At 22.0% G+C, this 13,860-nt stretch overlaps 1 protein-coding gene across 1 annotated transcript; it reads right to left on the reverse strand.

Annotated features, from left to right (window-relative positions):
• Positions 1–11,505: 11,505 nt before the first annotated feature.
• On the reverse strand, positions 11,506–12,916 carry BO79DRAFT_278171 (MCT family MFS transporter; the record flags this gene model as incomplete). The annotated part of the gene is made up of 3 exons (XM_025687872.1): positions 11,506–12,488; positions 12,560–12,789; positions 12,823–12,916. The coding sequence occupies 3 exons, from the start codon at positions 12,914–12,916 to the stop codon at positions 11,529–11,531; spliced, it is 1,284 nt and encodes a 427-aa protein (XP_025534147.1). The 3' UTR covers positions 11,506–11,528.
• Positions 12,917–13,860: the final 944 nt, after the last annotated feature.

The raw sequence follows: 13,860 nt of genomic DNA on the forward strand, positions 1-13,860 counted from the left end.
TTATAAAAAAAAATCTTTTAAAAAAGTATGATCAGAAGACTCTCTAGATTATTAAAAAAAAAATATTTTTATAAATTATATTAAAAAAAGATATATTATTTTTAATAAAATTAATATTATTATTTATACTAGTATTATTATCAGTATTACTATCAGAACTAGTAATATTATTAATATTTATATTAGTATTATTATCAGTATTACTACTGGAACTAGTATTATTATTAATATTTATACTAGTATTACTATTATTATTATTATTAATATTTATCTTTATATTATTATCTGAATCAGTACTAATAATATATCTGGTATAAATATCAGAATTAATATAGAAATTATTTATATTAGAATTATTAACTGCCACTGGTTTAGTTATTATTAAAATTAATATTAATATACTTTAATTAAATAGATTTTATTTATATAAAAATATTATCTAGATACCTGGCAGGGGAAGAACTTATATTATATTTTAATTTTTAATAACTAGTCTTTTAAGAATAAGATATAATAAGTATTATTAATCAGTATAAATTAATTAAATAAAATAAAATATAATTCAAGCTAAATAGCAGAGCATAAAGAAGAATAAAAATTAATTTATAAAAAGTATAGTTAGAAATAGAAGTTCTAGATAGTTTTTATAAATTTTATAAATTATAATAAAAATTTAATAATATCTAGAATTATATTATTAATAAATAATACCTTCTAGAATTTAAATATATTTTTATTATTAAAGATTTATATGTATAACTACTATAGTAATTAAAGATATTAATATTAAAAATATTAATTATAGAAAGATAAGTATTATATATATTAATAATTTATAAATTAATACCATTATAAAGATTACTAAGAGTTTATTATATTTATATTTATTTAAAATAGATATATATCATGGATTATATAAATAAAAAGATAATAAGTAGAATACTACTACTAAGTAGTATTATTAATAGTTAACTATAATAAGTAGTAGATATATATCTGAGATTATTATAATATTATAGTAGTAATACTAGTACTATATATTTAAATACTATTACTATTTAGTAATCAGTATTATTATAATTATAATATAATTTTAATTTCTACTATTAATATTTAATTATTAGTTTTCTAATATTTAGAAGATTCTGCAAAAGTCTTTCATAAGATTTTATATATTTAGTAATAAGACTTAATATTATAATTATTATAATATAATAGATAGAATTAATTATTAATTACTAGATTTATAATATTAATTATACAGCTTTTTATTATCTACTTAGTAATATATATAATTTATATTATTTATAATTTATTATTAATTATTTTTATTTTATTACTTCTGCTTACCGTCTTCAATTTTTTTATAAATAATTATCTGAATAATTTTATCTTAGTATTATTATTATAATTATATTTTTATATTATTTACTATAATTTATTATAAAATCTATAACAGAATCTGCAGCAGGATCTGTTTATAATTATATAAAAACTATTTTTTTCTCTTTTTTTTTCTCTTTTTTTTATTATCTTATTTTTTTCTATTAAGACTTCTATTACTGTACTTTTACTAAGTCTAACTCTTATATTATTATCTTAAATTATCTTTTATATTATTATTATACTTACTATTATATCTACTGCTATAGTTATTATTATTATTATAATTATTCTTATTTCTGTCAGCCTGCTCCTTTATAAAAAAAAATCTATTTTTTTTATTATAAAAAATTTTTTTAAATTTCTAGATTTCTTAGTTAAAGTTTTAGAAAAAATTATTATAATTCTAGAAGTCATCAAGAAAATTACTGATATTATATTAGAAATTAAAAAGATATATAATAAGATAAAAAAAATAAAGAAGATAATCTAAGATTAATAAAAATTTTAAATAAGTTTATATCTCTTTAAGTATATAATTAATATATAATTAATATATAATTAATATTTTATTATCAGTATTATAGCAGGTTATTTTAGAAAAATTATTATTAAAAATATAAAATAAAAAGAAATAGAAAAAAAGAATAATTTAATAATTATTTAGATAATAATACTCAGATATAATTTTTCATAAAAATATAAATTTTTATAATTATTAATTTTATAATAATTTAATATAATTTATTATCTAATATATTCTGTAGATATTATAATTTATTTATTTAAATTCTAATTTAATATTTTTTTTTTATTTTATTTATATCTTCTAACTTTTATCTAATATTATTATTCTTATTCTTATTTTTATTCTTATTTTTATATCTATATTTATTATCAGTATTATATTTATTTTTATCTTTATTTTTATTATTCTGCTATTGCCCCTGTCTACTAATATTAAATATAATTTTAATTATTTTATTTTTATTCTGAATAGCCAGTCCCAGTTTTTATAAATAAAATCTAGCTATATTTATTTTATTATTAAAGTAATTTAATCTATTAGATTCTTTTAGAAAAAAATATTTTTTTTTATATATTCTAGCAGAATTACCTTCTGTAAATTTATTTATATTAATAATTAAATAAATATAATATATTTTAATTATAGATACTAAACAGCAGGAAAAATCCTTAATATTAAACTTATTCTAAAATTTATTATAATTATATAAATTATTAAAGATATACAGAATAAAATAATAATTTTATTTATTTAATAAAGCAGTGCTGGATATATTTATAAAATATTATTTATTAATATTTATAAAATAAATTAATATTATAAGCTGGATTGTAATATCTGATATTAATTAATATTATTTATAAAAATCTTTTATTATTCTCTTTATTTATATTATAACTAATCTTTATTTAAATTAAAATAGTTATTAATAAACAACATCTACTAGACTTAAGAAAAGATATTAAATATTTAATTAAATTTAAATTAGCTAGCTATAACCTGGTAAACTAAAATAAAATTAATTAATTAATAAATTCTTTATATCTGTTAAAAAAAGAGAATGAGAATCTAGTTATTAAATTTTTTTAATATTAAATTTAAAAACTTATTCTTTTATATTTTATAAAGATTATAGATATAGATTATTATATTTTTATATATTTTATAAGTAGTAGAGAGATTAGAAAATATTTATTTAATTAATTATATTATTCTTTTATTATCTAAAATAATAATAAATTATTATTATATATAAAAAGTCATCTCCTCAAATATCTTACTATCTGATTTAGAAACTCTAATTTAATTAGATAAGTTAATAGGAATAACTAGTTTTAATTAAATTAATTTATTTTTTTATAAATTATTATAATCAGCAAGTAACTATTCTTATAAAGACTATTAGTATAACTAAGAATTATTATTTTTACTAATTTAATTATCAGAATTAGGCTTTTACTTATTAAAAAAATAAATAAATATTAAGATTTCCCGGGAACTTTATAATAATAATAATATAATAATAGTATTTAATATTATTACAGCTATAGTAATATATCCTGACTAGAATAAACTAGTTAAATTCTAGTTTTAAAAAAATAAAAAGTTTAATTTATTTATCTTCTTCTCTGTAATCTTATATAAAAAAATCTAATTTTAAAAGAATTAGATTATATTATTCTTTATTCTAGTTATCTTTAATATTTACTCAGGATATATCTTTAATTATAATATTTTTTTTAAAAGTTATTATTATCAGTAGTATATAAATATTTAATATTTAAAAAATATTATTTATTTTATTATATTTGATGCTGGCAGTATTTCTTATATAAATCTTAATTAAAAAAAAAAGTAAATCTATTAAAGATAAAACTAGTATTAAATTAATATTAATTAATATATTTTAGAATAATATCTTTAAAATCTATTCTAGATAATATTTATTATCTTTATTTATTAAATATTGGTAGGAATATAGGATGGATACTAATATAATAATATTATAATATAAAAACCAGCTACTGAGTGCTTTTATATAATAAAAATAAATAAAAAAAAATAAGAAAGTATTTATAATTTAAGTATTATTTTTTTATTATTAATAGTATATTAATAAACAGATATTATTAAAATATCTGATATATAGATATATTTATATATAAAGTATATTTTTTATTATAAGTATATATTTATAGCTTTTCTATATTATTCTATATATTTTTTTAATAAATCTTTATATTATTATTAATCTATTTTTTAATTAATTATATTATTTTTAATATCTACCAGCTTCTTATATTTCTTAATTTATTTATTTTATAATTATTCATGAGCTATCTGCAGAAGTCTTTTATAATATAATTATAATCTTATTTTTTATAAAAAGAATAGTTACTATATTTCTAGTAATTAAAATAAATATTACTACTATTATAAGAATAAGATAGGTATAATTATATAAAAAAAAATCTTTTATTAGATATAATATAATATAAGAATAAAAATAATTAATATAATTTTTAAATTAAAATTATATTCTAAGTCCTGGTTTAATTATAATATTCTTAATCTTAATATTTATATTTTTAATTTAAAATATAAAAAGACTAATATTAATAATTTTTTTTTTATATTTATCTTATTTTTAATAAGTATGAGTAGCTGTTCTTTAAGATTCTTAAAACTATTTATATCTATATTAATAAGTATACTAATCTATTAATTTTATTATATCTAGTTTTTATTTACTAATATATCTATCTAGATGTCTTATAAAGATTACTAATAAGAAAAATTTTTATTTTTATATTTATATATATTTCTTTTATATTATTTATATTAATAAGATATTATCTTATACTAATACTGATTATCTCCAGACTAGTATATATAATATTTTTAATAAATCTTAGAATATTATTACCTGTATAAATATTAGCCAGATTATTTTATTTATTTATATTTATAATATTAATTATACTGCTGTTATTAAGACTTTCTATTATTTTATATATAAATTTTTTAGTTATTAAAAGATTATTATTTCTAAGAATTAGGATTTTATTTTTATTTTTATAAGAATTATATCTAGTTTTATTTAGAAAATAAGCTCAAGCAGGATAATACCTATAATATATATTCTATATTAATATATTTTAATTAAAAATATATAATATAATATTAGAATAATTAATAATTTATAATTATTTTTATATTTATAATATATTTTATAAAAGTCTTTTATTGAACACTTTATATTATTATTAATAGAATTAAGATAACTAATAATTAGGAATTATAAAGATTTCAGTTATTTTTTATAAAATTATATATAATCTTATATATTATTTACTTTATTATTAATTCAGTATTTATAATATTATTTTTTTAAGATTTCTTATTTTTATTCAGTATTACTAGTTCTCTATCTTATATAATTTATTTTTTAATTAAAAATCTCTTTTCTGAATTATCCAGCGCGGGGGCTAGTTTAGTATATATTATTATAATAAAATCTAATAAAACTTTCTGTATACTTCTTTTTATTAAATAAATATTAAATATTTTAAATATATAATATTTATATATAAAAATTATATAAGTTTAATTTATATACAGTATTTAATTTATAGTTTAATTTTTTATAGCTTTTAAGATAACTGGAGAAAATAAATATAAATTATAATAAAGATTTTATAAATTTAAACTAGCTGAATTTATTAAGTAATTCATAATTAGTATTATATATTTATTAAAATTTCTAGTAAATAATTTAATAATAATAAATCTTTTTCTGGTTATTAATCTAATATAAATAATTATATAATTTAAGTTAATTTTAATAAATATAATAGAAATATATATCTTCTCTTTAGAAAAATAAATCTAAATAAGAAACTTCTCTTTTTTAAGAAATATCTGATTATAAATAATTAATAATATAATATATATTTTAAAAATATTTTATAGAAGCCATTCCAGGCCTCCTGTATTAAGTTATAATATATTATTATTATTATTATTAAATAAAATATTAGTAAAATAATGTTTTCTTATCTATATATAGAAGTTTTTTATAAAATTCTTTTTTATTATAGTCTTTATCTTTAGATTTAAATATATATAAGTTATCTACTTATACTGCTTAATAATATTAAATAATTTTATAATAATAAAAGCAGACAGACTGCTTTTTATATTAATAAAATCTAATTATAATAAATCTAGAATTAATTTATAAAAATAATTTATATATTAATAAATATAGCTTAGCTTTTTCTAGTTAATAATAAAAATATTTTTATAATTTATAATTTTATAAGCCTGGTACACTGCAAACTTTTTTAATTTAAAATTTAGATATAATATTTTTTTAAATATAAAAAAAATATTTATTTTAATTTTATTATTTAATTTAATTAATAGTACAGAGCTCTGTATATACTAAATTATAAAATATTAAAATAATTTCTTTAATTAATATAAAATAATATTAGTATCTTGTACTTCCTTATTAAGAATATATTTTATTATAAATTTCTAATTATAAAGTAATTAATTATCCTATATTCCTGAAGTAGTATTTATAATTTACTATATATAATTACTAGTAAATATTATTTTTATATCAGGATTTAAGAGTAAAAGAAATCTTATATATTCTAGAAAATTATATATATTATTATAAAAGAATATAGCTGTTAACAGAATACAGAATTTAATATATAATTAAATATAAGTAAATAAGATATTTAATCTTTTATTATATAATAAATAAATTTTATTAAATATAATAATTTTAAAGCATCCCCCCAGATTACCTAGGAAATCTATAAATATATAAGAATTAGCTGGATTATATAGTTTTTTTTTATTAATATACTAAGTTTTTATTATTTAAAGACCATGGCGGGCTTTTTATATTTAATAAAAAATTATTATAATAATATATATATTTACTAACTTATCTTTAAAGATCTTATATTTTTTTATTAGCTTATTCTTAATATAGTTTCTGGTCTGGTAATATATATTACTATAATAAAATAATATCTGAAATTTTTTAATTATTAATATAATCTCATCTATCCACTATTTAATAAAATAAGATAAAATAATAATAATTATAAAATAGTTCTTCAGAGAGTCTGATTTATCTTTTTTAATTATAGTAAGTTTATATTTAAATTTATTTAATTATTATATTATATCAGCTGTAAAAGTCTTTTATATATTTCTAGAAAAATATTTATATATAAAAGAAATATAACAGCCTTCCAGATCTTCTTAATATTAATAATATCTATAATAATTATTTTATATAATAAACCAAGTCATATGATCTTAATAATATAATTAATATATATAAATTACTAGAATTTTAATTTCTAATTATATAATATTTTTTTTATATAAAAATTTACTAGATTTTTAATATACAGATTCCTGCAGGTCTTTTTATAGTTATTAAATTAATATTTTTAAATATCTAGTTATTCTTTATATATTAAGATCCTTTTATAATCTTTTAATATCAGTTATATAAGTAGATTATTTAAATCTATATTATTATTAAAAGATTATTACAGATTCTCTGTAACTTAGTATATATTTAATTTAAATATATAATTATTAAATATTTTTAAAATATCTATCTTTTTCTTTATATACTTAGATTTTCTTAATATAGTCTTATTATTTTTACTAATTTTAATACTTTTAGTAATTTCAGTATTTTTATTATTTTTAATATTTTTAATAATTATAATTATCTTCTCTGCCTAAGTTATAATTTAAGATTTTAATAATTATAGAGTAGCTTTTATGCGGGTATAAATCTAAAATAAATTTTTAAAATTAAATATCTTTAACTAGTATTTAAAAATTAATTTTTATTAATTATTTAATAATTTATATTTTTAGACTAGAATTTATAATTACTGTGTCTTTAATAAACCTGAAGACTTATTATTAGTAATAAATAATAATAATAATAATAATAAGAATTTTCTATTTAATACTGGTTTTAGAATCTCTTTTATATTTAACTTATTTTTAATTATAGAATTAGTCTTTATCTTAGCCACTTACTATATTCTAATTTTATATATTTTAATAAATTATAATTTTATTATTTTAATTATTAGAATTAGCTATAAAAATCTTTTATAAAATATTTCTGAATTCTCATCTAGTAGGATTATTCTGAAAATAACTTTATTATTACTTAGCTTATTAATTTATAATAAACTATATATTTATATTAGAATATTGTTTAAAGTCTATATTACTATATTTATAATATTCTTAAAAAGATTTTTTTAATAAAATACTTTTTTTAGTCTCTGTATATTTTCTAATCTTATATTATATAAGAAATAAATAAGATATTTATTAAGATTTTATTCTATTTTATTAATATATTAATAGCTATATTTAGTAATATCTTATATTTTTTTTTAATTATAAACTTTTAAATCCAGGTAAGCCTGGTTTCCTGCTTCTGACTATTAATTAAATTCTTTATTATATAATTCTAAAGTTTAAGCTAGTAAAATTTAATTAAATTAGATAGTAATCAGTCTTTCTAGTTATCTTCAGAATTAAATTTTAGTAATTTCTATAATTTTTTCTTATTTTTTTTAATTAGTTTCTGTACTGCAGTTATCTCTGCTATAATTATTTTTATTATATTATTATTTATTAAGAAGGATTCTATACTGCTTTTATTATTTATTTTTTTTATATTAATATTATCTTCTTATATTATTTATAAAAGTCTTCTAGCTTATTTTTAATTTAATCTATTATTATTTTAGTTATTTTACTTTAATATAGAAAGAGAAAACAGAAATAAGAGAAATAGAAAGAAAGAGAATAAAATAAATAAAAAAAAAGAAAAAAAAATAAAAGAATAATATAAAAAGAAGAAAAAGTAAAAGAGTAAAAAGAAAAAAAGATATAATATATATAAGAAGAAAGTAAAATAATAATAAATTAATAATAAGATAATAATAAATAATCTATAGAAAACTCAGTCAGTATAAAAGAGAAATAATAATATAATTTTTTATACATAGATTAAAGATAGAAAAGTAATAGACTTTTAATAGTAATAAATAATTATAAAATAAGCTTTAAATAATTAATCTCTTATTATTTTCTTGAATATAGTTTCAAAGTAATATATAAATATTAATATAATTATTATATACAGTATAACAGAATACTTATAATTTATCTTAGTTAGTAATTATTGGGAACTGTTATGCAACTGGCCATAACTCCCGGCAACTTCCACCAGCGGCCTACTATGTTTAAAAGTAGCAGTGGGTATCTAAATATATTAATTAAAATATGTTTAAACATTGAATAAGTGTTTACTACTTTGTAATTATTCTACTACGTTATAATTATTTTAATTTTTAATAACTAAAACATTATTACTATGAAAAATTATTATATTGACAATATAATTAAGATTAAAGGTTTCCTGGGCTTCCATGTTTTTACATTTAAACTGTTTTATAAGAATATATAAACATTAAACAACATATATATTCCAATTTAGATAGTTTAATCACTCCTTGATATATAAATTATATACCATTAATTTTTTTTCATAATAATAATACTCATAATAATAATAATAATAATAAAACAATATCCACATTGTAAAAAAGAGAATGAGAAGAAAAAGAAAAATAATAGATAGAAAACTTTTATCTCATTTATATTATTGAGAGTCTACTAATATAAATATATTTGAATATATATAAAATTATACAGAAATCATGCATATATTTTATAAGACTTTTATTTTTTATTATTAGATTTCTATTCTTCTGAACCAGGAATGTATAAGACTTTTTCTCATACTTAGATCAGATAACTTATTCCAGCAAAAAAATATTTCTCATATTAAAATAATCCAGTTGACAGGAGTAAAAATACTGAAGTAATATATTATTATAATAATAACTATATAAAAGTATTAATAGTGATTTTGGACTTTTTTCAATATTTATAAAATATTGATTTCTTTACTTGAACTAATCATCTTTTAAGAATTACTTTATTTTATAAATTTGAGCTATCTTTATTATTATTAGATAAATCTATATTATTCAGTAACTGATTTCTTATCTAGTCAACAGGCTTTCTATCCTGACAAGTAGATCCTATCATATTATGATCCTTCATAATCTTCTTTATTCATATATTTTCTAGTTGAAAAATAACGAAATTATATCTGTACATATGAACATATAATGATATCAATCACTATGCAATATGTACAGTTATCTAAATTGATGTCAACATGTAGATATAGTAGTATCCATATTTATCTCATTAATCTATAAGAAAGCAGTAGCATATATGGTATATCACCTACAAGTGAACTAATAGATGCATGAAGTCATATCATATGGATATTATTTTCGGCAATGTACACGAGAAAATTATATAATCTACACCCAAACTCTCACTCTTGTCTATCGATTTGAGAATGTATACTTTCTAGGTATATCGGAGTTTCGATGGAGTAAATGCATTATCTAAAGCAACTACGCGGATTACTGATACTGTAAGTTTGAAAATAAAAGACTAATAAATACTATCTAAATCTGATAAGTGTTTTTCCGCCACTCAATATATACAGTATACTAAAGTTGTGCATCAGATTACATTATAATCTACATAGACAAGAAGACAACCGAAGGGGCGGTGGCTGGGCGGGCAAGGACAAAAGACTTCCAACGAAAAGCAAGAAACACAGCTTATCGCCAACTTACTAAATAGATAGATACTACATCCACCGATCCCGTCCAAATCACGGACCAGTAAGGATCCTAACAAATCTCACGAGCTGCTTAGAGGATTTGCAAGAGTAAGTAAGTAGTCAACGTGGACAAAAGTCCGCAAGCACATCTTGCCGATAGCGTCGTCGATTTGCATACGGCGAAGCCCGAAACTTCTTCGATCGACGATAGTATGCAAGTCAGGAGTTCAGGCCTCGCAATGCCGGTCGCAAGTTTGGAATATCATTTGGAATACAATATGCATCGGTCATGCGGTCTCCGACCTCCGTGTTCCCGATCGCCGGACTGTAAGCCCCGAACCCCGTGCCCAGTCAATCTATAGGGCGTTCAATCATGATGTGACAATGTGATTCGTTCTTGGTTGAGATGTCCAGTTGTACGTACTTATTTTTTCACGAGCGGCAAATGCATATTACAGTTCTACTGGCGTTGTTGTGCTTCCAGGAATAAGGAAGCTTTTACTAGAAAGTGATGATAAAAGTTATGATACTACCAATTTGGACATGAGTGAGAAGGTAATGATAAGATTTTGTTGATGTCCATATCAGTACCTCGTTATTTGATTAACTCTACATATGTTTTGATTGCGGTATTGATTCGGCTTTTTTCATATATATACTTCGAAGTTAGGGAAAGACAGTACAATCCTATACAGGACGCTCAATGAGGTGAAAGAAAACGAATAATGACCATGAATTGGATTACGAACAAATTTTGAAGAAAGTAACAGAGAGAAATTCGAAAAGAAGAAGAGGAAAATAAGGTGGCCACGGAGTAAATGTTGGAAAATCCTATATCTTCCCAAAAAGTCCTTGTGGAGTGGTTGCCTTGCTCAGAAGTGCAACAATACCCCCAAATATGCAAGTAGCACCGGAGAACATGGAAACCTCGAGGTATCCTCCATAGACATCCACGAGTTTGCCGGCAATGGGCGGACCGGCCAGTGCTGCCAGAGCGGCAATGGCTAACGCCATGCCAAGATACGTGCCTGCATCTTGGGAAGATTTCGTGCAGATCGTGCAGGCCGCAGAGCCCCCGGAGATGATTGTCCCCGAGGTGAAACCAAAGACGGCCGAATAGACAATCAATTCTGCATTACTCTCTGCCCGGCTCCAGCAAAAAGTGACTATGCCGTTGGTGATGCCGCCGATGGCAAAGGCGTTCAGGCGGCCGAATCGATCGGCCAGGATGCCGGGGATGACACGGCCAAAGGTTGAGGCGGCGTTCAGGATGGCAAGTAGGTACGAAGCTAGGGTAACTCCCATACCACGAGTAACGGCGTAGGTGGGAATGAAGAAGAAAGGAGGAAACATTCCGAGAAACATGAAGAAGAGAGCGACGACAATCATCAGGTAGGTTGGGTCTCTGAAGGCATCCGCGATGAACAAATTCGTGCGGCGAGGCGGGAGTCGAGCAGTCACCGTGAGGCATGCGAAGGCGAGGAGGGGAAGGATGATGAAGCCAATGATTCGAATGGACCAGCCGAATCCGAGTGAGGTGTGGTCAAACATTCGGGTCAACGCAATTGGGACCACCACGCCTCCGATAGAAGAACCGGAGACGGCCACACCGAGGGCAGCAGCGCGGTTTTTGTCAAAGTATTGGGATACGGCGGCCATGGCGGGGAACTGAAGAAAGCCATTCGCAATGCCTAGCACAACTCCCTGGGCTAGGATGAACTGATAGTACTTGTGGCAGAGACTGGTCATCATCATACCGAAGACGTAAAGAACGGCGGCGGGTCGAATGAGCTAATTGGAAAACTCATGTTAGGATGATGTGAAAGATCCTTCTTTGTTCAGGGAACAGTCAGCTAACTTACCCATGCGCCTACCCGATCGAACATTGGTCCTCCTATAGAGCCAAATGCAAACTGAAGGAAAACAGAAACTGATCCAATCCAGGTGACATCGTCGGCCGAGTATTCTCGAAGTTGGTGAGCCATATAGTACTCCTGCAGTACACCGTATGAGTTCGCAAAGCCCAGGGTTGCGAAGAAGATACATGTTCCGCCCACTGCAACTAGCCATGCCTTGGTGCCACCATCGGGGGCTTGATCACCAGCGAGGGAGGCATTGGATTGACCTTCGTCAGCTTGTATGTTGTCCGGAGCGCTGGCCTCGACGTTGGTCGTCGCCTGCGTCTCTCCCTCCAAAGAAGCCTCCCATTCAGCACCCATGGTGTCTATAAATGACAGCGATACGAAATGGAAGAGAAATTGTCAGTGTAGGGCCAACGATATTCATTTGGAACACTACTACCACTTCGTCGGTATCCTATATATGCTACAAGCTGAAATTGTGATCAACAGACCACAGGTTATTGCTTTTTTCTTTTTCTCGGACAATCATCTCGGGTGGACATATAGCATTACTGTTGTATTCCGTAATAGTATTAGTAGATGCATTAGTAGTAGACAGGACACGAGTGTGGTTTGTTGTTGAGGGCGGGTGAAACGGAGTCTGGAGGTCCGATCTCCGAAGGTAGTTCGGAACATCAGGAACAAAGAAACCTTTTCCACTTTCTGTGTATTATTTCCCCTTGGCCATATGATCTTTTCCTCAGCCTTGACCACTACAGTGGCTATCTCTTAGCATTTCTGGGTTACCCATTATCGATAGGACACGTTCCTTAATGTCGATTATTTGTTGCATAGTTGTAATAAGATTCGCCTTCTATAGGTAACTGAAAATGATGAACCTATTTTTCAATAGAGAGGGGAAAAAATAACCTTTATATCCAGAAAACGGAAGCCAACATGATCTGGTTTGTTTGGATCTACAACAGCAGGAATGTGCGTATGATCATCCATTGGTCGGTGAATAATGCGAACCAAGTCAAAAACATTACTAGGCAACCAATAAAAGCAATTTACTATTTCCCTGTCCATCCCTCCATCTCTGTTACTGCATAATATGTGTGAGACCTTGGTCATTCCATGCCTTATCACATGGCTGTCATATACAGGTTACATGATCTCTTAAACCTAAAGAATTATTAACAGTAATTTCTAAGAAGATAATTAAAATATAGGATTTACTAGGGATAAGACAGGAACCAGCTGAAAAATAAAAGAAAAAAACTAAAAGATGAATAGAAAGTTAGTAGAAGATTAATAGAGAA

This window comes from Aspergillus costaricaensis (genome assembly GCF_003184835.1).
Source record: "Aspergillus costaricaensis CBS 115574 unplaced genomic scaffold BO79scaffold_59, whole genome shotgun sequence".
Taxonomy (NCBI): domain Eukaryota; kingdom Fungi; phylum Ascomycota; class Eurotiomycetes; order Eurotiales; family Aspergillaceae; genus Aspergillus; species Aspergillus costaricensis.